The following is a 26,068-nucleotide window of genomic DNA, read 5'->3' on the forward strand; positions in this document are numbered from 1 at the left end:
TAATGACGAAACATATGGTAATCTAATCCAGAGGTGCTCCTTATATATCAGAGAGGTTGAGTGGAATCTTTTCTGCAAGTTCAATCAGTATGCGTAATGTTTTGGGGATATTCCATTCATTCTTCTTCGCTTTAACTTTTCTGGGTTCTCTCTGTATAAGTGTGACCCGATTTGTTCGACGGATAAATAGTGGTGCCATTATAAGTTGGCAATGATCCCACTAATTCCTATTGAATTCTAATAACATTTACAGTTTCAATTTTTGTCAGGATTAATAAGTATCTTAAGATTTCTACAGCCTATGTCCTTATGAGTTTTCGTAAAGGAAAAAATCCTGATAATTAGAGTTTAATTTTTTATAAATATTTTATGTATTTTTAATTCTTTTAGAGAGATTGCAAGATGTAAGAAATAGGTGCCGAAATAACTTATATCTATTTCGAAAATAAATTCTTTGATGCACATGTAACTTATATCTATTTCGAAAAAAAAATTCTTTGGTACTATGTCAGACTAATTTTCTTTCAAATTATCATAAGTTTTTAATAAAATATGATCTTCATTCTTTTCTTTTTTTCTCAACAAAATTTATTTTATCATCTTAATTATTAGGATTATAATAACATTCAAAAGAATAGTATCCATACATTTTATAAACATAACATTATATTTTAAACCTTTTAGAATTTCTATTATGTGCATGGCCTCAACCACATCATCTACTATAACCTCGATCTGTTTGACTAAAATTTTCTTTATCACTTTTATTATTTTGAGATTTTTGATTGGTCTAATTTTAGTCACATTTTTCTCTTTGTCTACCACCTCTTCCTTTTTTAGATTTTGATTCATTTTTATTTTTAATAATGAGCTTGATTTGTAGTTTTTGCTTGTAGATTTTTCTTCTCCTCTTTTCATAAGTCTTTGTTCATCAACCTAAAAAAAAACTCATTAGTTGTTCTAAAGACATTTGTTTCAAGTTTTTAAACTCTTCAATTACTATAACAATAAAATCAAACTTTGGATCTAGAGATCTTAATTTTTTTTTCTTTTACTCTTTTGTCACTTATTTTTTCACCATTTTGTCTAAAAATGTCACTTAAAGACATTTTTTCAACATTAGTTGTTCTAAAGAATAGAAATATTTTTTGAAAAGTAATTATAATTAGATTTAGAAGTACCTTACTATAATTTTTTAAACTCAACTCGTAAAACTTATGAAGTTTTTTTACCTTGTCCACACCACTGAATCCTTTTGAAGAATTTCTCAAGCCTCTTTTTATAGTTTTACTCAAGCAATGATCTCAAACATATATAGCATAAGTTATTAGTAAATCATGAATAAACCTTTTTTCTTCTTCTTTCTTTAATTTTTTAGTTGTTTTCTTATTTCTCTATCTATTACTTCTTCTTTTGTTGGATTTGGTTTAATATATTTATTTTCTACATAAATTTCTTAGCAACCTAAAAATACCTTCTTTTATATGCATTATATTGTAAGTTTCTTTTATCAATCTAGGGATTTAAAGTTAGAAGTTAGAAAAAAAGCATGCTTAACGTGAGCTTTAATACCAATTGTTAAAATAGATAACGAGAAGAGATGAAGCTATCACATAAGCAAAAGTAAAAATAAAGATAATACAAAGTATTCTCTATTTCACTTAAAAACACTTACCATAACTTTAAAACCCTATATTCTTCATACCCCAACACATAAGGTTTATATAATCCCTATAAATATATTATATTAATTATATTTAATATGAATCTTTTTTTCTCTAAACGATATTTTTTGGGAATCTATAGCTAACTTGTCTTATTTTTTTATAGACCTTATATGAGAATATAACGATATATATACCAGTAATACAAAATAAAATCCAAATGAATATCTCGAGCCAAGGATATTCACTAGCAGTGACCAGGAATAAACCATTGAGGAATGCTAGCATCAACGCCGATGTTGAGTACTGCAACAGCACAATGGCTCGGGAAAGTTGCCGGATCTGATAAATTTTACTGCCCAAGCGGCTGTGAAGGAGGAGGAGGAGAACCATGATGGAGGTTGTCATAGCCAAGCTGTCCCATACCAGAAACTGTGGGAAATTAATACGCTTCAGTAATATTGGCGAGCCTGGATCATTGCTCCCCTCACTTTTGTAGCCTCCTGGCACAGTAAATGCTGCAGCGAATGAGATGGTGGCAATAAGCGCTGCCGTAAGGAACAAGTTGTTGACGAATGATTTATAATCTTTAGGTTCTTCTTCTTTCTTCTGCAAATGATCTGTGATAGAATCATGGCGTTGCGGACTGCGCCGTGAACCACTGGTCTTCAGAATCTCAATCAATGAGGACTGTACAACAACAAGAAGATTGATCCAGTCATAACAACGTACTATATAGTTTCGAAGTATGTATCAAACATAATCGTATATTTTTTTGAGTATCATATCAGATACTTATAATCACTTTCCTAATCCAATATTGATATAAAACTTAAAATTCTAATAATAACTGCTGATATCCTTATGGGTATTAATGGAGCCTGAAAATTCAACTCGAATCCAACACCAAGTTTCACTGTGATAAAACACGATGTTTGATCCAAAAATTTGGCTACAGATCTTTATTTTCTGGTCCGTAGATTTCTTGGAATTGAATACAAGTTCTGGGTAGACCTGATCTAATACTAACAAACCTAGATATAATTTTGCACTACGTTGACCTTTGTGTATATATATATATATACATATATATACATATATATATACATATATATACATATATATATACATATATATATATATAATGGGTACTTCCATTTAAGTCATAAATGTAAATATAAAAAAGAGATTTGTAGTCAAAGTATGATCATGAAATTCAGTATTCAAATAAAATAAATAAATAAAAATCACCAACGATTATATAAGATTATGATGTGGGAACCAACACAAAACCAAGGGATAAAGAGAACAATCCGTAATATCCTATAATTAATGTACGACAGTTCATTATAGAACAACGTAAGTGTAATTAGTTTGTACGTACCGGAGGTTCAAGTTCTGCAGGTGTGCGGCACGAAATGACATCAAGAGCGGTATGACCTTCGTTGTTCATTGCATTTTTCTTAACGTTTTTATTGGACGACAGCATCCATGTGATGTCTACGTTTCCAGATAACGCAGCTGCATGTAAGGGCCTGTTCCCTTTTTTATCTGGCTGATTTAGAAGATCAACGAGATCCGGTGATCGGATAACATATTTGATAACAGCACACCTTTCCTTCTCGATGGCTACATGAAGGAAGCTCCTGCCTTGATTGTCCATCAGCTCCACACAATCAGGCAATACTTTATCGAGATGCTCAATTGTACTTACATGCCCGCCACTAGCAGCAACATGAATTGCAGAGGCACCATCATTGTCTTGCAGACGCGCAATGGATGCATCCTTTTCCAGGAGTAGTTTTACCATTGCAATATCACTGTCCGAGGCAGCAAAGTGGAGAGGAGTACTTCCATTGTTATCGGCTTTCTTCAGTAACCTTGGTCTCTCCTCCAGCAATATTTTTGTGATATCTAAAACATATACGTCATTGCTTAAAACTAACTCATCACATCGGTTTAAGTAATTACATGTATTCCTTATAAAAAATTAAAAAAAAAGAAACCAGGTAGCTAGCTATTGTTGAAATAATCCTCTTAAGATTTTCTTATAGCTGTGACAACAATAATTAATCCCCAAAAAAAGCATGATTTTAATCCACAAAAAGTTGATTGAACATGCAATGCAGGGTAGTCCCAGTTGGAACACGTATTTTGGTATTGGAAGACTCATCTTTGATGGTTATTCAGATTTATGATAAGTTCTGCCTTTGAGTTTAGCATTTCTTCAGCTATCAGTGGCTTAGATATAAACCTAATTTGTGTAAGAACTTTTTGTAGTGCCAAATCATAATTCTTTCGATTTACTCTAATGTTTTATTTAAGTTGGTTCCTAGTTCCATATTTGTACACGGACAGCTTATTTGCTAGGAGATGGTGATCCAGTACAGTATACTTACATAGTACGTACACATGCAAGTTAACACCCTATATATGACTGCATGCTCGTGTAATTAATTTACTGACCGTAGCTCACAAGGACAGCGGAGTGCATTGCCGTCTGCCCGTTGGGTCCGTCGCATGACGCCTCGCCCGCCTCCAGTAATCGTCGCACGATCGGCACCGACTCGCACTCTACCGCCATGAAGAGGGGCGACACGCCATTGACGTTGTTGGTCACCGCGGACACACCTGGAGCATTCGCCATTAGTGCATCGACGACCTGTTCATGGCCGTTCTGTACCGCCTCGTGCAAGGCAGTGTTACCAACGTCGTTTGCCATCTGGACTAGTGAACCCACTCCGTCGTCGCCCTGCGCGCTCCTTTCAGAGGCAGTAGAGATGAGGTCATTCACTAGCTGGTGATGGCCTGCCCTCGCGGCGATGTGCAATGGAGTGTCTCCTCGTGCGTTCTTCAACTGGAGGAGCAAGGGTTGTAGGTCGAGGGCTATATTGCAGAAATCGGTGTGTCCCAGCTTGGCTGCGATGTGAAGCATCGAGTTCCCACCGGCCGTCACATGGACGTCAGGGATGCTCGTTCCAAGTATGTTGGTATCGCCCGACCTTGCAGCTTCCAACAGTTCGCGGCTCATTGGAGTGAACAGCTCAGGAACTGATTCCATGACCTGCATGCTTGGAGACAGTGATGAAGCACATAGTAATCTAGACCAGAGGTGCTCCTTATATAGCAGAGGGGTTGAGTGGAATCTTTTCGTAATGTTTCGGGGATATTCCATTCATTTTCTTCGTTTTAACTTTTCTGGGTTACTATGAGTGTGACCGGGTTTGTTTGATGGATGAATGGTGGCATTATGTTAATGTTCATATAAGTTGGCAATGATCCTCCCTATTCTTATTGAATTTTAATAATATTTATCATTTTAATTTTTATTGTGATTAATAAGTATTTTAAAATTTCTAGAGCTCGTATGAGTTCTCATAAGGAAAGAAGATACTAATAATTAGAGTTTAGTTCTTTTCTAAATATTTTATATATTTATGAGGTTTTTTAGGCGACAGCAATAGGTGAGAAATACCTTTAGTGTTTAGAGATAATACTCTCTAAGGGTTTCTAAAAAGAACGAGAGAAAATAGTATAAACTTTTTAAATTTTATATTATAGGATCTATAAGAAAGTTATGTTTGAGTGAAGATAGCTTAACATCTTGTAATTGATATAAAAAATTTTGAATTTTCTTCATAGATATAGGTAGGATTTGCTAACCATGTTAAATATTATGTTGATTTTTTGACATGCTTTCTGACTTATTAATCTCTGGGTATTTATTGGTTTTAAAGTTTTCTTCTTCTCCGACAAGTGGTATTAGAGTCCAAAAGATTTAATTGTCAAAGATTGAATAAAGATGAGTGATGAAGATTACGAGTATGAAACAAAAGTATTTTCTCTTCGGGATACACAAAAATAAATAAAATACTCACAAAGGGGAAAAGAATTCTCGTGAAGAAAGGAAACCTAGTAATTAATGTTTGGTTATTTTATAAATATCTTATATATTTCTAAATCTTAAAAAGGGAAGAGTAAGATATGAGAAATACTTTTATTGATTATGAGTTTCTCTCAATGATATATATGATATATAGAGAGGGTAAAAGAAAAATATATAAATTCTTCAAAATTTATGTAAGAATGTCTAAAAAAATTAATATTTGATTAGGGATAATTCAAGGTCTTTTGATTGATCTCATGCAGTGAATAATTTAATTTTTCTCTTTGTAAATATAGTTAGAATTTATCGAATTATAGTAAATATTATATCGATTTTCTGAGACACTTTTTAGCTGGTTGGTCATCACATATTATTTTAGTTTTGAAAATTTTCTCTCTATCTTCACCAACTTTCTTTTAGCATCTTTTAGTTCAAATATGTCTTGTTATATTTGCGGCGACTGATCCCAGGAGGACGATGAAATTAAGCCACATGGAAGATGAAAGCGCGAAGACCAGTTTGGCAATTGAAGAGGAGTGCATAAGAAATATATATGCGTCCTGATAGCTCATTCAATGTCGATGTTCGTTTGACTTAGTCTAACGGGACAAGAAATTGAGTTGATCATTCCAAACTTATAGAATTTTGACACGTCCCAAAACATCATTGGAGTCCCGAATCGTTATCTTGACCAAATCAAAGAACCTACACGATTGCTATTGGCTATCATTTTTCAACCACATGACTCCAGCTTTTGTTAAGGTTATCTAAAAAATTTCTATTTATTATTTTGAAATATATCAAAAAATATTCTTAATTTTGATTTGAAATTATTTAAAAACTCTCAAATAAAAATATTTTATAATACTTTAATACAAAATAATAACATTAGATATTTTATGAGACCTGTGCTTAATGCCTGATCATGGCATTCGTTTGTGTCTGCCATCCTGATTAGTCTTCTTGCCTCTACAAAATAGCTGGTCTCTATCTAACAAATTGCAACTCTCGTTTTCTCGGAGTTTTCTTTGTCGTCGATTTTTCACCAAACGCTCATTATCTCGCCTTCCTCGTTTGGCGTCCACGTAAATATATACATACAATCACCACCACTTATATTTTGCTTGGCTACGGTTGGGGATTCAGAGCAAATAAATTATCTGAGCCCTCCCCAAGTCAAGTGCACTGGCCAACCAAAGATAAGGGGTTTGCAGCCACGAAATAGTGATTTCTTTTTTGGATTCTATTGTTGCGAGCGAGTCTAGAAGATGGATCCAACTGTGCCAACCTGACCTTTGTGAAGTGAAAGATCTTTGTATGTTTGTACAGTGGATGGCTGATGCCGCAAAGTCGACTGGATTCTGGATCCACTGTCTCGGTAGATGAGCTTCACCTTTGGGAAGTGCCGATTCCAAGTCTTTGTCTTGTTTTGTTTTCTTGTGGGTGACAGCAGCCAACACGTGAACTAATGACGAAGGGTCCCTCTTGTTGGTCCACCCCATACGTGGGCTTCAACTCGATAATTAAGTTTTTTTTAGCCCAAATCAATAATAAAAAGTAAAAAAACAAAGAGTTGAGGGCAACGTGAGCAAAGAGCGTGCAGCGGTGGCGACGCACGGAGAGAGAAAAGAACAGAGAGAGAGAGAGAGAGGAGAGAAAAAAACTAAGATTTTGAGTTTTCTGTTTAATGATCGAATCAAACCGTATAATTTTAACGGGCGTTAATATACAGTTTAGCTTATGTTATTCACTTTGTGAGATTTAAAATTTAGTCAAGATATATTTGGAAGTTTGAGATGATTATGGTCCCGTAATTTTTTTATATTAGGTTTTTCATCTTAAAAATTTGGTCTCATAGTATGATTGATTCATTGCTTTTGGTTAATATATGCTTGTAATAACAATTTGATATTTTGATAAATAAAAAAGGAAAAAAATTATTCCACTTTAACATATTTTTCCCAACAAATGATATGTTATTTGGTGCTAATTTTTTCTTGTGTGATTGAAATGGAAGAGTTAAATGATATGATTAAATTGAACACATCAAATTATTTCACTTAGAGAAGTAAGATGGAAGATATGCTTTATTGTAAATATTTGTATAAACTCATCAATGATAAAGATAAACCTTCTACTATTGATTATGAAGAATGAGAAGTTCAACGTAAAAAAGTTATTGCCTATATTAGAAGATGAATGAATATAATAATGAGAAGTTCAACATAGAAAAGCTTATGTTGTTTGACAAAGATTAAAAAACTTCTTTGCGAAAAAGATAGTGGGAAATAGAATTTCTTTCGTTAGAAGACTTGTAAATTTGAAGTATAATGATTGTGATAATATTATTGAGCATATAAGTCTATTTCAGGGTATTGTAAACAAGCTAGTTGCTATAAAAATGAATATAGATTATGAGATGCAAGGATTATTATTTCTCAGCTCTTTATCAGAAAGTTTAGAAATATATATTGTGACGATTTGTAACTCTATGCCAAAGGGGATTCTAACTATAGATATGATTAAAGATAGTTTGCTAAATGAAGATGTCAGAAGGAAAGAATATGGTGAATCTTCTTCTGGTGTATTTGTTACTGAAAAATAAGAAAGACGTGGAAGAAGTCATAGCAGAAATTCATATGGTTATAAAGAAAGATCCAAGTATAAAAGAGATATTAAATGTTTATATTATAATAGGCCAGGTCATATGGAGAAAGAGTGTATATTTTGAAAGCGAAAACAGAATAAAAGAAAGAAAAATAAGAAAGAGACCAATACATTGAAAGTGATATCATTATTGTTTGTGATGATAGTTGTGTTAATTTTGTAGCTCATGATAGTAACTGGGTAATTGACTCTGGTGCTTCATTTTATGTCACTTCTTATGGTGATTTCTTCATATCTTATACTGTTGGTGATTTTAGTAATATTAGAATGAGAAACATTGATACATCTAAGATTATAAGTATTGGAGATATTTGCTTTGAGACCAGTATTAGGAGCAAATTAATACTCAAAGATGTTAGGCATGTTCTAGATATTCATCTTAACTTGATATTTATAAGCAGACTTAATGATGAGGGATTTACACATTATTTTGGTGCAAGCAAATGAAAATTCACTAAATGTTCTTTAATTGTGGTAAGAGAAAAAAAATTAATTCTTTTTATGTCATGGAAGCTAAGCTATACAAAGGAAAGATTAATGCAATTCAAAAGGATGAAAGTATAGATTTTTGGCATAAGAGGCTTGGTCATATTAGCGAGAAGGGACTTTAAACTCTTAATAAAAGCCAGTTCTTACTAGAGTTGCAAGGTATATCTCTTAAATTTTGTGATCATTGTTTAGTTGGAAAAACACATAGTGTTACATTTCATATATATCCATCATCTATACCTTGATGATTTAGTTGATACTAATGTTTGTACTGTGCAAACTAGAACTCTTGGAGGTGTTATTTATTTTATTATTTTTATTGATGATCATTCTAAAAAAGTTTGAGCTTTTGCTTTGAAATCTAAAGACTAGGTTCTCGATTTTTTCAAAGAGTTTCATGTAAATGTTAAAAGAGAAACCGGTAGAAATCTAAAATGTGTTCGAGCAGATAATGGTGGCAAGTACAGGGGTCCTTTTGAGAATTATTACAGGTTTCATGGTATCAGGCTTGAGAAAACGGTTCCTAAAACTCCTCAGCAGAATGATGTGGCAGAAAGGATGAACAAAACAATTGAAGAATGGATTAGGTGTATGCTTTCTTACGTCAAATTACCTAAGTCATTTTGGAGGGAGGCTATGAGAATTACAATGGACCTGATAAATCTTTCTCTATCAGTTCCTCTAAAAGGTGATATTCCAAAGAGAGTATAGAAAGGAAAAGATATATCTTATAAATATTTGAGAGTCTTTAGATGTAAAGCATTTGTTCATATTATGAAAGATAAGAGTTTCAAGCTTGATAATAAGGCAAAAGCATTTATCTTCTTATGATATCGTTATGAATAGTTTGGGTACAGATTATGGGATCCAGTAAACAAAAAGATTATTAGAAGTAGAGATGTTGTATTTCTTGAAGACCAATTATTTGATGATGATGATAATATTGAGAAGCCAAAAATCTCTATTTATTTTCCTTGGAGTTTAGGTCCAGTTCCTTCACTTGTAGTTTATGATGGTCATAAGGGAGATAAACAAAAATATTATGGTTAGAATGCAAGTAATGATACTCATATAGTTGATGATGTTGAATCAACTAAACAAGCACCTCCACCACTAATTGAGATTTCATTGAAAAGATTCACAAGAGAGCGACAACCATCTATCCTTCACATGGGTATGTTATGCTTACTGACGGGGAAAACTATAAACTCATTAAGAAGCTATTCTACATGAGCAAAAAAATGAGTGAGCTAAAATCATACAAGAAGAAATGATCTTTGCTTCATAACCGCACTCGTAGCTATGACAATAATAATTAATCCAAAGAAAACATGGCTTTAATCCATAAAAGTTGATTGAATATGCAACTCAGGTAATCCCAACTGGAACAAGTATTTTGGTTTTGGAAGACTCATCTACACCCATTAAACATGAGGAATTATCTGAGTGGGTCAGGCCCATATCTATTTGATGGTTATTCAGATTATGACAGGTTCTACTTCTGAGTTTAGCATTTCTTCAGCTATCAGTGACTTAGATATAAACCTAATTTGTGTAAGAACTTTTTTTAGTGCCAAATCATAATTATTTCGATTTACTATAATGTTTGATTTAAGTTTGTTCCTAGTTCCAATTTGTGCACGGACAGCCTATTAGCTAGGAGATGGTGATCCAATACGGTATACTTACATGGTACGTACACATGCAAGTTAATAGCCCATATATGACTGCATTTCGTGTAATTAATTTACTCACCGTAGCTCGCAAAGACAGCGGAGTGCATTGCTGTCTGCCCGTTGGGTCCGTCGCGTGACGCCTCGCCCGCCTCCAGTAATCGTCGCACGATCGGCACCGACTCGCACTCTACCGCCATGAAGAGGGGCGAGAGGCTGTTGACGTTGTTGGTCACCGCGGACACACCTGGAGCCTTCGCCATTAGTGCATCGACGACCTGTTCATGGCCGTTCTGTACCGCCTCGTGCAAGACAGTGTTACCAACGTCGTTTGCCATCTGGACTAGTGAACACACTCTGTCGTCGCCCTGGGCGCTCCTTCCAGAGGCAGTAGAGATGAGGTCATTCACTAGCTGGTGATGGCCTGCCCTCGCGGCGATGTGCAATGGAGTGTCTCCTCGTGCGTTCTTCAACTGGAGGAGCAAGGGCTGTAGGTAGAGGGCTTTATTGCAGAAATCGGTGTGTCCCGGCTTGGCTGCGATGTGAAGCATCGAGTTCCCTCCGGCCGTCACATGGACGTCAGGGATGCTCGTTCCAAGTATGTTGGTGTCGCCCGACCTTGCAGCCTCCAACAGTTCGAGGCTCATTGGAGTGAACAGTTCAGGAACTGATTCCGTGATCTGCATGCTTTGAGATAGTGATGAAGCACATAGTAATCTAGACCAGAGGTGCTCCTTATATAGCAGAGGGGTTGAGTGGAATCTTTTCTACATGTTCGGTCAGTATGCGTAATGTTTCGGGGATATTCCATTCATTTTCTTCGCTTTAACTTTTCTGGATTACTATGAGTGTGACCGGGTTTGTTTGATGGATGAATGGTGGCATTATGTTAATGTTCATATAAGTTGGCAATGATCCTCCCTATTCTTATTGAATTTTAATAATATTTATCATTTTAATTTTTATTGTGATTAATAAGTATTTTAAATTTTCTAGAGCTCGTATGAGTTCTCATAAGGAAAGAAGATCCTAATAATTAGAGTTTAGTTCTTTTCCAAATATTTTATATATCTATGAGGTTTTTTAGGCCAAAGCAATATGTGAGAAATACCTTTAGTGTTTAGAGATAATACTCTCTTAAGGGTTTCTAAAAATAAGGAGAGAAAATAGTATAAACTTATTAAAATTTATATCATAGGATCTATAAGAAAGTTATGTTTGAGGGATCTATAAGAAATTGATATAAAAAATTTTGAATTTTCTTCTAGGTAGGATTTGCTAAATCATGTTAAATATTATGTTGATTTTCTGATATGCTTTCTGATTCATTAATCTTTGGGTATTTATTGGTTTTAAAAATTTCTTCTTCTTCGACAAGTGGTATTAGAGCTCAAAAGATTTAATTGTCAAAGATTCAATAAAGATGAGTGATGAAGATTAGGAGTATGAAACAAAAGTATTTTCTCTTCGGGGTACACAAAAATAAATAAAATACTTACAAAGGGGCAAAGAATTCTCATGAAGGAAACCTAATAATTAATGTTTGGTTATTTTATAAATATCTTATATATTTCTAAATCTCAAAAAGGGAAGAGTAAGATATGAGAAATACTTTTATTGCTTATGAGTTTCTCTCAATGATATATATGATATATAGAGAGGGTAAAAGAAAAATATATAAATTCTTCAAAATTTATATAAGAATGTCTAAAAAAAGTAATATTTGAGTAGGGATAATTCAAGGTCTTTTGATTGATCCAAATAATTTAATTTTTCTCTTTGTAAATATAGATAGAATTTATCGAATTATAGTAAATATTATATCAATTTTCTGATATACTTTTTAGCTGGTTGATCATTACATATTATTTTAGTTTTGAAAATTTTCTCTCTACCTTCACCAACCTTCTTTTAGCATCTTATAGTTCCAATATGTCCTTTTATATTCGCTGCGACTGATCCCAGGAGGATGTGGCCGTGAAATTTTAAGTGTAAAATTTAGCTTCATGGAAGATGAATTCGCGAAGACCAGTTTGGCGATTGAAGAGGAGTTGCATAAGATATTTATATGCGTCCTGATAGCTCATTCAATGTCGATGTTAGTTTGACTTAGTCAATTGAGTTGATCATTCCAAACTTATATAATTTTGACACGTCCCAAAACATCATTGGAGTCCGGAATCATTATCTTGACCAAATCAAAAAACCTACACGATTGCTATTGGCTATTATTTTTCAACCACAATAACATGGATCCAAGTGTGGCGACTTGACCTTTGTGAAGTGAAAGATCTTAGTTTGTTTGTACTGTGGATGGCTGATTGCACAAAGCCGACTGGATTCTGGATCCACTGTCTCAGAAGATGAGCTCGACCTTTGGGAAGTGCCGATTCCAAATCTTTGTTTTCTTGTGGATGACAGTAACCAACACGTTAGCTGCCGGAGGAGCAAGGGCTTTCGGTCGAGGGCTTTATGGCTGAAATCGATGTGTCCTTGCCTGTGATGTGAAGCATCGAAGTCCCTCCTGCCGTCGCACGGACGTCAGGGATGCTCGTTCCAAGTATGTTGGTATCGCCCAACCTTGCAGCCTCCAACAGATCGCGGCTCATTGGAGTGAACAGCTCAGGAACTGATTCCATGACCTGCGAGGCTTGAGATAATGATGAAGCACATGGTAATCTAATCCACAGGTTCTCCTTACGTAGCAGAGGGGTTGAGTGGAATCATTTCTACATGTTCAATCAGCATGCGTAATGTTTTGGGGATATTCCATTCATTCTTCTTCGCTTTAACTTTTCTGGGTTATTGCTGTATGAGTGTGACCGGATTTGTCCGACGGATGAATAGTAGCATATGTTAATATATAGTTGGCAATTATCCTCCCATTTCCTATTGAATTTTAATAGCGTTTACTGTTTTAATTTTTGTCGAGATTAATATATATTTTAATATTTCTAGAGCTCCCATCTTTATGAGTTCTTATAAAGAAATAAAATTCTGATAATTAGAGTTTAATTCTTCCATAAATATCTTATATATCTTTGAGTTTTTGAAGGGGGAGAGCAAGATAAAAAAAAATACTTCTTGTGTTTTCTAAGCTTCTCTCTATGATGTTTAGAGAGGATACTCTCTAGAGTTTTAGAGAGGAGCATGAAATAAAATATTTTCGATACACAAAAATGGATAAAATACTTACTAGGGAAAAAATTGTTGGGATTGATAATATTTTATAATTCTTGGAGCCACTACTCCGATGGGATATGAAATCTTAATACAAGAAATAATTCTTGTGAAAGAAAAAAACCCTAGTAATTAATGTTTAGTTCTTCTATAAATATCTTATGTATTTTTGGATCTTGACAGGGGAAGAGCAAAAGGTAAAAAATACTTTTGATGCTCATGAGTTTCTCTCTATAGTGTCTAGAAAAAAAATAAGAGAGAAGAGTCTAAATTCTTTGGAATTGATGTGGAAGGGTCTACTAGGAAGTAATGCTTGAGTATGAATATCTTAGTATCTTGTAATTGATCCTACATGTTAAAGAATTTGATTTTTTTTTTTTAGGATATAGATGAGATTTATTGAATCATATTAATTTTTTTAATATATTTTTAAGTTGATTAATCTCTAGATATTTTTTAATGTTAAAATTTTTTCTCTTTCTCCGACAACTCTCTTATTGCATCTTTTAGTTCACATATGTCTTTTTATATTTGTTGTGACTGATCCCAGGAGGATGATGCGGACATGAGATTTGAAGGACAAAATTAAGCCACATGGAACATGAAAGCGCGAAGACCAGTTTGCCAATTGAAGAGGAGTTGCATAAGAAATTTATATGCGTCATGATAGCTCATTCAATGTCGATGTTCGTTTGACTTAGTCAATTGAGTTGATCATTCCAAACTTATATAATTTTGACACGTCCCAAAACATCATTGGAGTCACGAATCGTTATCTTGACCAAATCAAAGAACCTACACGATTGCTATTGGCTATCATTTTTCAACCACATGACTCCAGCTTTTGTTAAGGTTATCTAAAAAATTGCTATTTATTATTTTGAAATATATAAAAAATATTCTTAATTTTGATTTGAAATTATTTAAAAACTCTCAAATAAAAATATTTTATAATACTTTAATACAAAATAATAACATTAATAAATATTTTATGAGACCTGTGCTTAACAAATTGGCCGGTCTCTATCTAACAAATTGCAACTCTCGTTTTCTCGGAGTTTTCTTTGTCGTCGATGTTTCACCAAACGCTCATTATCTCGCCTTCCTCGTTTGGCGTCCACGTAAATATATACATACAATCACCACCACTTATATTTTGCTTGGCTACGGTTGGGGATTCAGAGCAAATGAATTATCTGAGCCCTACCCAAGTCAAGTGCACTGGCCAACCACGAGGGGTCATAAAAAGATAAGGGGTTTGCAGCCACGAAATAGTGATTTCTTTTTTTGGATTCTATTGTTGCGAGCGAGTCTAGAAGATGGATCCAACTGTGCCGACCTGACCTTTCTGAAGTGAAAGATCTTAATATTGGAGAAAGCAATATCAAGAGCAGTAAGTCGACCGTCATTGTTCATTGCACTATTCGTAACTCTTTTTTATTGTATGACAACATGGTTGTGAGACTCGAGCTTCGCGGGAGATGACTGCTAAATCAAAGGGTGTGTTCCCATCTTTATCAGGCTGGCTCACAAGATCATCAACAAGCTCTGGCAGTCCAAGCACTAATTTGACCGCTCGTGGCTACATGGAAAGAGTTCCTGTCCCGATTGTCCATCAGCCGCATAGAGCAGGAGCATTTTTCTGTGAGATGTTCGAATATTATATCTAAATGTATCGCAGAGGCACCTCATCGTCCCGCAAATACGTCGTGGACGCAGCATCCTCTTCACCATTTTAAGGTCCCCGACAGACGCCTCCCCGACCAACAAAATAATTGCAGTTGGATTGGTTAGAATGCAAGTGATGATACTCCTATAGTTGATGATGTTGAATCAACTGAATAAGCACCTCCACTACTAATTGAGATTTCATTGAAAAGATCCACAAGAGAGCGACAACCATCTATCCTCTACATGGATATGTTATGCTTACTGACGGGGGAGAGCCATAAACTTATTAAGAAGCTATTCTACATTAGGATAAGAATGAGTGAGTTAAAATCATACAAAAAGAAATGAGATTTTTGCTTCATAACCCCACTTGTAGCTATGACAATAATAATTAATCCAAAGAAAACATGGTTTTAATCCATAAAAGTTGATTGAACATGCAACTTAGGTAATCCCAACTGGAACAAGTATTTTGGTTTTGGAAGACTCATCTACACCCATTAAACATGAGGAATTATCTGAGTGGGTCAGGCCCATATCTATTTGATTGTTATTCAGATTATGACAGGTTCTACTTCTGAGTTTAGCATTTCTTCAGCTATCAGTGACTTAGATATAAACCTAATTTGTGTAAGAACTTTTTTTAGTGCCAAATCATAATTCTTTCGATTCACTATAATGTTTGATTTAAGTTTGTTCCTAGTTCCAATTTGTGCACGGACAGCCTATTAGCTAGGAGATGGTGATCCAATACAGTATACTTACATGGATCGTACACATGCAAGTTAATAGCCCATATATGATTGCATGCTCGTGTAATTAATTTACTCACCGTAGCTCGCAAAGACAGCGGAGTGCATTGCTGTCTGCCCGTTGGGTCCGTCGCATGACGCCTCGCCCGCCTCCAGTAATCGTCGCACGATCGGCACCGACTCGCACTCTACCGCCATGAAGAGGGGCGAGAGGCCGTTGACGTTGTTGGTCACCGCGGACACACCTGGAGCCTTCGCCATTAGTGCATCGACGACCTGTTCATGGCCGTTCTGTACCGCCTCGTGCATGGCAGTGTTACCAACATCGTTTGCCATCTGGACTAGTGAACACACTCCGTCGTCGCCCTGCGCGCTCCTTTCAGAGGCAGTAGAGATGAGGTCATTCACTAGCTGGTGATGGCTTGCCCTCGCGGCGATGTGCAATGGAGTGTCTCCTCGTGCGTTCTTCAACTGGAGGAGAAAGGGCTGTAGGTCGAGGGCTCTTTTGCAGAAATCGGTGTGTCCCGGCTTGGCTGCGATGTGAAGCATCGAGTTCCCTCCGGCCGTCACATGAACGTCAGGGATGCTTGTTTCGAGTATTTTGGTATCGCCGTTCCTTGCAGCCTCCAACAGTTTGGGGCTCATTGGAGTGAACAGTTCAGGAACTGATTCCATGACCTGCATGCTTTGAGACAGTGATGAAGCACATAGTAATCTAGGCCAGAGGTGCTCCTTATATAGCAGAGGGGTTGAATGAAATCTTTTCTACATGTTCAATCCACGCACACTTTGTCGAGTAGATGCATACAAATTGAAGCAATACGTGGAAGCATATACTAGTTTTCATATTTTATTCTTTTAATATTGCTAGTATATTCTGCATCATTATATATATATATATATATATATATATATATATATATATATATATATATATATATATATATATATATATATATATACACACACACACGTGTGTGTACACGCGCGAATCTACAAAGTAGTTCCTGTCCTTTGTATTGTGATGTTCCTTTTATGACAACACTTTGGGTTTCATGTAAGCAATCATTAATTCTTGATGAAAGGTAATAAAGGTAGTGCCACCGATACAATGATGCTCTTGGGAGCTACCTTCACCATCGGTGCAACTAACGAATCAATCATCCCAACAAGCTCTAAATAATATAATGTTTGACTCTTCAATTAAGTTAGTTATCTTTATATGGCTCTCTTGCAATCTCACAATCTTCGTATGAAGCGAGCTGTAAAGGAACAAAACATCTTGTTCTTGCCTATGATATTTTTAACCCTGATTCAATCTTTCTCTTATTATTTTTATTTTTAAAAAATAATAAAAATAAATATAGAATAATAATTTAATATAATGCTTGATTCTTTAATGTAGTTAGTTATCTTTGCTTGTCTCTTCTGTAATCTTACAAAGGAACAAAACATCGTGTCTTGTGCTTCATAGTTGTTTCTTTTTCTACAACACTTGGGTTTCATCTCAAGCAACCATTAATTCTTGATGAAAGGTAATAAAGGTGGTGCCACTGATACAATGATGCTCTTGGGAGCTACTTTACCGTCGGTGCAAGTAACGAATCAATCATCCCAGCAAGCTCTAAATAATATAATGTTTGATTCTTCAATTAAGTTAGTTATCTTTACGTGACTCTCTTGCAATCTCACAATCTTCGTCTGAAGCTAGCTGTAAAGGATCTAAACATCTTGTTCTTGCCTATGATTTTTTTAACCCTGGTTCAATCTTTCTCTTTTTTTTATATAAAAAATAATAAAAATAAATATATTATTAATCTATAGTTTTACTTATTTATGAAATATGATCGAGAACTTCTACTAACCTACCATTAAAATAATTTACTCTTATGGAGAAGATGAATATTAAGAATAACTTATCTCTCATCATATGATATACAATATCTCAAGTTATCACCGCACATAACTCAAATAGTTAGCTCTATCCAACGAAAGTATCAACACATAGTTAAAATTGGTTTCACTCTTCTACACCAAGCTTTTATGCTACTAACATTTTAGTCAAACTTTTGAACTACAGTCGACCTGATTAAAAAGACAAATATACAAGTAATTTACCATCATTGCATACAAAATGGGTAAGATAATCGACAATCAAAGCAACACAAAGTAACCAATGTTTATTAGACTCGAAGGAGTATCAAAAATAGGTTAAATGAGCACACATAAAGGGGGTTCTGAAGGTAGATATAGGCCTAATGTTTACCTAGCATTTTTGTCGAATAGAAAATGGACACACTAAAGATGTTGCATCACCCCTCAAACACCTACCCAAAGCCCTATCTTCTCTGGTGCCACCTAAAGGGGTTCTAAGTTGCTGAAATGATTGACGTTTCATATTACTAAGCTATCAACTAAAAATCAGTTCATAGCACGTGAGAATGGCATAGTTTTGAGTCAATTTTTTCCTTTGCACGGTACCGCATAACCAAAAATATTTTTGAGTTTTATATAATGATTACATGAAATAAAAACAATGACAACAAATAAAAATGAGGCTGACTCTAGTGTTTTCTATCTGGTACAAGTTGTTCTAACGAAAATAACATAAAACAAGAATCGAAAACCATCATGAATAAGTGACGAACACCTACTATGCATCGTTCCATGACACATGACTGACATATGGTTGACACATGACCGATACTTTAGCAACCATCACTTATAATCGGTATCGATTATGATTATAATGGTTCAAAGAGTCCACTATAAAAGTATTCCCCAAATATATTATATGAAACTTTTCATAATATTATTCAAGTCATTAGCTAAATCCTCTGAGCCCAAAATAAATTAAGCATCAAAGGAGCAATTATTGGGAATGTCCTTGATATAGTTTTATAGGGTTTGACCTATTCATAGTCAATAGGGTTTGGCCTCTTCGCAGTCGACAAGATTTGACCTCCTCCGAGTCAAATGAGTTTGGCACCTTCAGGGTCAAATGAGTGTAATGAACCTCTGTTAACTTTAAATCTAAATCTAGATCGAACAATCAAATTCTATGCTAATAACATATAAGTGATGAAATAAATTAGATACTTATCCAAAATTTTAGTTATAGACCCTCAATCTTTATTTCGTACACTTATCTTGATTATATTCGATCTGATAATGACTTCCATAAACGTAGTTTTGTATAGACTAGCAGAAATTTTAGTTCGGTTCTAGAATTTGAAATTAATCAATTAATTTCATTAACGAATCTCAAACCTGTCTATTTTTTCGAGATATTTGATGAAAAGATATTGTTAAAAAGAGATTTGTAGTTAAAGACCTTATGTGTTTGTTGTTGATAGAACGTGACATGCTCGTAATGAAAAGAAAAGATTTAAATTTGACTAACATTTTGAGAAAGAGATTATGATGCAAGAATGAAGAAAAAAAAAGTTGAAAATATAACATTTTCTTTTCTTTAAAATTTTTTACTTATATTAAATTAGTGTGAGAAAATTAGGGTGCACCCTTTGAGAAATATGAAAAAGGGCACGTTTCCAAAGAAAAGTCTAGAAATTCACCCAAATTTATTCTCAGCAAGTGTTCCAAAGGAGGAAAAAAAATTATAATATACTCAAATTCTTGAGTTTTGAACTATTCTTATTTGAATAGTCGCAATCATGAAAGTATAAAAGATAAAAAAGGAGTGGTGAAAAAAATGAAAAAAATATTATAATTTATATTATACCATTTTTATATTATATTAAAAAAATGCATTTATCATATTTTATTATATTATTAAAAGGTACATTATATATTATTATATAGATTAGATAAGAAATATTGTATATTATATAAGATTTGGTCTAACATAATATATTGAGTGAGAATATTTTCAAGTATTGATGCCAATGTTAATATTTTCTTAAATCAGATTTGGAAGGGATAGCTAGTTCACATTGCAATTAATTTAGTGATCAGCAAGGGAAGAGTGGCATTCCTTATCAGGATCTCTTATCCATGTTTAGAGTTGGAAATAACAATACCAAGAGCCGTAAGCTCTTATTTTTAACAAAATTATTCCCAAATCTAGTAGTTTATTCTATAGGATAGTGTCCTATTTACTCTCCATGTTGACTCAAGTGTTTCTAAAGAGATTATTAGAAATAGTATTTCTTCTTTCCTTGTATTTATGTTGAGATATTTGAGTTGATTAGTGCATTGTTACACGATAATTTTTTTTAATTTTTTTTATAAAATTTCTTCTTTCCCTATTAGGTGGGATCCATCCGAAATTGAATGGACTAAGATAAATTATGAGAGGGCTTGGGACTACTGCCCCAATGATGGTTTTGGATTTGTTGCAAAGAATTGTATTACTACATTTGTTTTTCTTAGTTGTACGTATATGATGGATAGGAATAATCTCTATTGTGATTTTTGGAGCTATGCACATTGAAATCTACCAAAGAATCCTTGTTGTTAATTGGTTGGCGAGGTATGAACGTACAACCAAATCATATAATTTTTGAATGGAAGATTAGTTTTCGGAAGTTGATTTCTTGGGAGCACTCTCAAGCCATCCAACCGAATCAATGTTGGAGCTGTTTGAGTTTTTTTTGTTGGATCATTCACAAACTGTGTGTAAAGGATATAACTTTTGTTTCTTACATCAAATCTGTGATGCTGGTCAAAGCTAATACACCACTTCTAATTTAGTGAAGGACTCGATAGTCGGATCTTTCCTTCCTCTGCAATTTCATTGGGCTGTTCCGATCAATGTTTCTCTCTTCTCCAGCAATATCATTGTGATTTCTCTAGAAATGCATCATTGCAGTTTATAAATTGTAAGTATGGAACAAACACTTGCGTGAATCGATGAGATATCGGCGGCGACCACTGATTCCAAGACTGTACTATCAATAATCAAATCTAAGCTGATCGACACCTTGCGATGCTATTATTAATTCTTGATGTCATTATTAATTTGGTGATTAGAAAAAGGACACGATCGTCGCATATGGGCTCATATGCTAATCATAAAAGGATGTGTTTATCTCGATGGCATCACTCGAACGTTCTCTCTATGCTGGAGACATGTACTGTCCATCCGAGACTTGGGAGCTCCGTCGTTGCTGTTGACTGATCGATTTTTGCTTGATGACACTCTTGACTTCATGTTCTTTCTTATCGACGAAAGCAATCAGATCCTTGATGCTGGTTAAACGCATCGGACGCTTGAAGCTGCGCTCCGATTCGGGGATTCCGACCGTTTCTTGGCTACTACTGTACTCGTTATACTGGCAAAGTATTCTCGCGAAGAAGATGACGAGAGCAACCAGACATGCAAGACCAGAGATAAGAAAAAGGCCCCAGAAACTCCCGAGGCTTAGCCGGTTCGAACCGATCCCGCTGTCCTGTGAGCTGCATCCGGTGGGTGGCAACCATTTGTCGTGGATCCTCTGGAGATCACCGTTTTCCGACAGTCTCAGGATGGCCGTGGACAAGTCCACCGCAAGAGGAGAGTCTCTCGGGAATGCCTGTCGAGACATGGGCTTCGAGTTGTCAAGGTGTTTGAGAGAAGGGGATACGAGTGCGGTGGTGAAGACAAGAGTACTTACGAAGCCCCATCCACTTTTGGTGAACTCCTGACCGACCGTCTTGAACTTGCAGTTTGTGGACAAGAAGAGTTCCACGTAGGGAAGCTCGTCGACTATGGCGGCTACGCCTCCACGTTGTGGCCCGAGCTCGAGTGCCCTGGCGTAGTCTTCAGGATTATTCAGGGATACCAACCGTGACTCGGCGATGTTGAGCTCTTCCGTCATATAGTTCTTCGCAAATGAACCCACCTGATATCCGATAGGGTCAGAGGTATGTATCAAGCTATCCAGTCCTCGGATCCCTGACGAGAGTTGCTCAACCGTGAGGATGGATGTCAGACTTGCAGTGTAGCTTGAATTGATGATCAAGACTACGAAAAGCCAGATGATCAGCACGAACCGCCCGAGCGAACTCACAGTTCTCTCTTCTGCAAGTATGCCGATGTGATTTCAATGTTCAGAGTGTAAAAGAACAAAATCATCTCAAATACTCGTTATTAGCACATCGGGGATTTGAGGTGTTCGTATGATTTACTTACTCTGAGCAAAGAACATCGTGGAGAAACTAAACCTGCAAAAGATAAATCTTTGAATCCATCAGTACATCTGAATAGTGTTGCATTGGTAAACCATGGAAAGAAGTAAAGACGAGTAGTGTAGGAACACTAACCAGCATATCGTCACGAGTTGCTTTCTTGGAGACCCACGGAATTCGGCGTTCAGGCGATGCTCAAGAATCCAAACTACTGCTCCCACAAAAAGAAAGAAAGCCCCTGTGACGCACCACATCTGTATCGTAAAAGGTTTCAGGAAAGCCCATGCGCTCGAGTTCGTCTCCTTGACCGGTGCAACAATGACGAGGCCCGATTCCACGTATGGCTGTGTGAAATCGACGATCCGTGTCCTGTTCGTCACGATGGTTATGTCCCCCACAGCTGCATCGAAGTACTGAAGAACAAACTCGAGAAGTTACATGACTGCAGATGCATATATCTAAAGCATGTTAGAATGACAGAAGAACCAAACCAGCGCAGCACTCACGTTTTCATAGACCCTTTGCACGAGATCATCGTAGCTGGGATTCTTCAGCCCATCTCCAAACAGAATGAATGACAAGGGAACCGGGTATGGCAACAAGTCAACTGCAGCTTTGAACACATCAATGCAGTATCCTTGGACGCCGTCAGGGCTGTCATCTCTCGATACAAATTCCTTGTAACTCGTTCGATACGGGACCCCAATCCGCAAAGGCTTTCCATTGTTGGGGAACGCCCAACCTCTTGGAGTAGCCGTGGTTTCTCCAGGCCAGATGACACTGTAAAGCTGCCGGCTACTGGTGGAAGCGTTTGGTGGATTTCGATACGACACTTGAGGAGCAACGACTGAAAGACCGGAATAGTTCGACCAGAATCCGATCCTCCGCGAACCTGTGCCTCCGATGTTAAGTATGTCATAGGCTGGATTGATCAGATCGCCATCGGAATCGAACTGGACTTGACCGCTCACACCCGAGAAGTTTGTCAGCAGCAATTTGTCGAGTAACTTATCGCCACCATCAAAGCGTTTGAGCGCCGACAAATGCAGTGAACTTCCACTCGGGTCATGCAATATAGGATCATCGGAGAAAGCAATTGTTTGTTCTTCGTGGAGGAACTGATCGATAGCATGAGCGAGCAACCAAACAGAATCATACGCGTGAAACGCATAAGTGTTCAAGCTTGAGCTTGCCTTCCCGTTCCGAAACATATTGCTCCATCTGAAGGTAAATGCTCGCTTGAGATCAGACTCCGGGACATGCTGGCGAAGAACAATGGCCCCTTGTATAAGATCCATCGTGTCTGGGTTGGCTGACTCGGTCGAATCTACAACAGAAGCAAGCCAATCTGATGCTATCCACACATAACCATCACCCATCATTCCTAGAGATCTTGCCACCGAGAAGACCGTGAGACCCGAATCAGGGTTTACATGAACGACGTAAACCCGGGATTCCAATAGATTTATCTTCTCCAGCAAGTCAGTGATCGCGCTTCCGTCCGCGTTCGGAGGGAAGGCAGCTTTGTAGGAGATCTTAGAGCGTTTCTCGGCCAGAGCATCACCTAAAGCATTTATTCCTCCTCTACCAAAATCGTCATCCACAAAGATGGCAATGACCTCTCTCCAACCGTAGTGATCGATTATATCAGCTACTGCATTCATCTGGAAATGATCGCTCTGCGTCGTGCGAACCAAATAAGAGTACTCCAGAGAAGAAAGCGAAGGATCTGTGGCAGCGAAAGCGAGGAGTGGCACACGGAGCTCCTTGGCAGCATGTGAGACAACATGGGCGATTCCAGAGGACTGAGGTCCTATTATGGCAACCACCTGTTTCTCCATCAACTGCAATGCTGCAACAGCAACAACTTTCCTCGTCACAGAAACCCAATCCAAGACCACAGAAACATCAATGGAAGTTCCACCTACATCAACTCTACAGGATTGCAGCTCGGTAGCTAATGTTAGAGCTAGCCCCAGGATATTTACCAAAGGATAATTTTGGCAACACAACAAGATAATAAAGCGGAAAGAATAAAGCGACAAGAACAAACAAAACACCAGAACACCAGATATACGTGGTTCGGTCAATTGACTTTGACCTACATCCACGGAAGAAAGAGGAGCAAATTACTACCATAAAAGAGGGACACTTACAAATGCCTTAGGAAATGTTCCTAGGCCATAAAACACCTTCGGCTTCCTAAACAAGAAGACTTCAAACCATAAGCAGGTTTTCTTGTGATGCCTGCTGTACTTCTTGTGGTGTCTGTGGTACTTCTCGTGGTGTGTCTAACTTCAAAGCTCAGGCCCTTATTTATAGTTCCAAGACGAGACAACAAGTCTAATTTTCCCGATGTGGGACTATGGGACTTGCCAAACTAACAAATCTCCACCTTGGCATGTCCCAACAAAACTTGCTCCACCTTCTTCACAAAAGCCCCAACGGGCAATCACCAACAATGAACACCAACCAAGTCCAAGCACTGCTTGAACTTGTAAACCGGAAGAGGCTTCGTAAACATATCAGCTGAATCGTCCTTCGTATGAATTCTCTGAACAAGGACTTTCCCCTCAGCAATCAACCACTTAGCGGAATTATCACAAGAAACTACATCTGAATAGGAAGTAGGCTCACCAACTTCACTTGTTTCTTCTGCAACAGACAAAGCATATGCAACCAAATTTGCATACCTTTGTGGTGGTCGAATATTTCTCATATGACGTATATGCCATAATTTGGTGATGTCAGAATCAGACAATGATGATGACGAAACTGCAACTGAACCTGTGACAGTAGTTCCCTGCAGAATATACAAGCTACCAGACCTACAAGCTTTCATAACAATAAGAGCACTTCTAGAAACTTTCATAACTCCACCTTCAGCTGTGTATTTACACCCAAGGGCCTCTAGGGTGCCTAAAGAGATGAGATTCTTTTTCAAATCAGGAACATGTCTAACATTAGTGAGCGTCCTCACAATACCATCATGCATTTTAATTCGGATTGTTCCTCTACCAACAACATCACATGCGGCATTATTGCCCATCAAAACAATTCCACCATTACAAGATTCATATGTGGAAAACAAATCCCTATTGGGACACATGTGATAAGAACAACCTGAATCTAAAATCCATTTATTTTTAGACTTTGTCCTGTCATCAATAGCAAAGAAAATATTTCCAAAATTCTCATCAGATGCTACACTAGCTTCAGCGGATTTAATAGTTTTCTCAACAAATTTTTCCTTTTGCTTTAATTTATTTTTCAATTTAAAGCAATCAGATTTAATGTGCCCCATTTTATGACAATATCTGCATTCCAAATTTCTATGTCTGGATTTAGATCTAGATTTAGATCTACTACTGTCAAATTCTCTTTTATCCATTTTATCCCTGACAACCAGACTCTCAGCCTGATTTCCTTTACTTTCCCCAGTGATATCTCTGTCTATTTGCTCCTTAGATTTTAGTGCAGATTTAATTTCCTGATACGAAACTGTTTCTTTTCCATAAATCAAAGTATCACGGAAATGCTTAAAAGATTGGGGAAGAGAACACAAGAGCAACAAAGCCTTATCCTCATCATCAATTTTTGCATCTATATTCTCCAAATCCATAACCAAAGAATCAAACTTATCAAGATGCGAGAGTATAGATGTACCTTCAACCATCGGAAGCATATACAGTCTCTGCTTCAAGTAGAGACGATTCTCCACTGTCCTCTTCATGTACAAGGCTTTAAGTTTGTCCCACATGCTCTTAGCCGTAGTCTCCGTAGCTACCTCCCGTAAAACCTCATCAGAGAGATTTAGAATGATGCTGGATCGGGCCTTCTTATCCATACCCGCAAGATCTTCTTTTGACGTACCATCTGGAATGTTCTCAGCACCCTGAAGTGCCAAATCAACTCCGTCTTGAACCAGAATGGCCTCCATCTTGAGTTGCCACATGC

At 36.5% G+C, this 26,068-nt stretch overlaps 4 protein-coding genes across 5 annotated transcripts; all 4 read right to left on the reverse strand.

Moving 5' to 3' along the window:
* Positions 1 to 1,601: 1,601 nt before the first annotated feature.
* LOC135594191 (ankyrin repeat-containing protein At5g02620-like) lies at positions 1,602 to 4,747 on the reverse strand. The gene is made up of 3 exons (XM_065084602.1): positions 4,131 to 4,747; positions 3,049 to 3,578; positions 1,602 to 2,354 (listed from the first exon to the last, which is right to left on the reverse strand). Exons 1-3 carry the CDS (start codon positions 4,732 to 4,734, stop codon positions 1,779 to 1,781), a joined length of 1,710 nt encoding a protein of 569 aa, XP_064940674.1. The 5' UTR covers positions 4,735 to 4,747; the 3' UTR covers positions 1,602 to 1,778.
* A 5,706-nt stretch (positions 4,748 to 10,453) lies between these two features.
* Positions 10,454 to 11,065, reverse strand: LOC135594464 (uncharacterized). Its single transcript, XM_065084845.1, has one exon. The coding sequence runs from the start codon at positions 11,063 to 11,065 to the stop codon at positions 10,454 to 10,456; it is 612 nt and encodes a 203-aa protein (XP_064940917.1).
* Positions 11,066 to 16,054: 4,989 nt separating this feature from the next.
* Positions 16,055 to 16,657, reverse strand: LOC135594465 (ankyrin repeat-containing protein At5g02620-like). Its single transcript, XM_065084846.1, has one exon. The coding sequence runs from the start codon at positions 16,655 to 16,657 to the stop codon at positions 16,055 to 16,057; it is 603 nt and encodes a 200-aa protein (XP_064940918.1).
* A 4,274-nt stretch (positions 16,658 to 20,931) lies between these two features.
* Positions 20,932 to 24,994, reverse strand: LOC135592390 (glutamate receptor 3.4-like). 2 transcript variants are annotated; one of them, XM_065081805.1, is made up of 6 exons: positions 24,268 to 24,994; positions 22,618 to 23,963; positions 22,247 to 22,524; positions 22,116 to 22,147; positions 21,598 to 22,004; positions 20,932 to 21,516 (listed from the first exon to the last, which is right to left on the reverse strand). In XM_065081805.1, the coding sequence occupies exons 2-6, from the start codon at positions 23,950 to 23,952 to the stop codon at positions 21,061 to 21,063; spliced, it is 2,508 nt and encodes an 835-aa protein (XP_064937877.1). In that variant the 5' UTR covers positions 23,953 to 23,963; positions 24,268 to 24,994; the 3' UTR covers positions 20,932 to 21,060. The 2 variants fall into 2 exon arrangements, with proteins under 2 accessions (XP_064937877.1, XP_064937878.1); XM_065081806.1 differs by lacking the exon at positions 24,268 to 24,994 and having other exon boundaries at positions 22,618 to 24,039.
* Positions 24,995 to 26,068: the final 1,074 nt, after the last annotated feature.

The sequence above is a fragment of the Musa acuminata genome, chromosome BXJ1-9, assembly GCF_036884655.1.
Source record: "Musa acuminata AAA Group cultivar baxijiao chromosome BXJ1-9, Cavendish_Baxijiao_AAA, whole genome shotgun sequence".
Taxonomy (NCBI): domain Eukaryota; kingdom Viridiplantae; phylum Streptophyta; class Magnoliopsida; order Zingiberales; family Musaceae; genus Musa; species Musa acuminata.

Bases quoted from the DNA above. Each gene is read 5' to 3' on its own strand.
- LOC135592390 (XM_065081805.1), bottom strand. From the start codon at position 23,952: ATGGAGAAACAGGTGGTTGCCATAATAGGACCTCAGTCCTCTGGAATC. The intron at 22,148-22,246 runs GTTAGTGTTCCT...TATCTTTTGCAG, and splicing joins CAACTCGTGACGATATGCTG to GTTTAGTTTCTCCACGATGT. The intron at 21,517-21,597 runs GTAAGTACTCTT...ATGTCTCGACAG, and splicing joins CCAAAAGTGGATGGGGCTTC to GCATTCCCGAGAGACTCTCC.
- LOC135594191 (XM_065084602.1), bottom strand. From the start codon at position 4,734: ATGCAGGTCATGGAATCAGTTCCTGAGCTGTTCACTCCAATGAGCCGC. The intron at 3,579-4,130 runs GTCAGTAAATTA...TATATGTTTTAG, and splicing joins CGCTGTCCTTGTGAGCTACG to ATATCACAAAAATATTGCTG. The intron at 2,355-3,048 runs GTACGTACAAAC...GTTGTTGTACAG, and splicing joins CTGCAGAACTTGAACCTCCG to TCCTCATTGATTGAGATTCT.
- LOC135594465 (XM_065084846.1), bottom strand. From the start codon at position 16,657: ATGGAATCAGTTCCTGAACTGTTCACTCCAATGAGCCCCAAACTGTTG.
- LOC135594464 (XM_065084845.1), bottom strand. From the start codon at position 11,065: ATGCAGATCACGGAATCAGTTCCTGAACTGTTCACTCCAATGAGCCTC.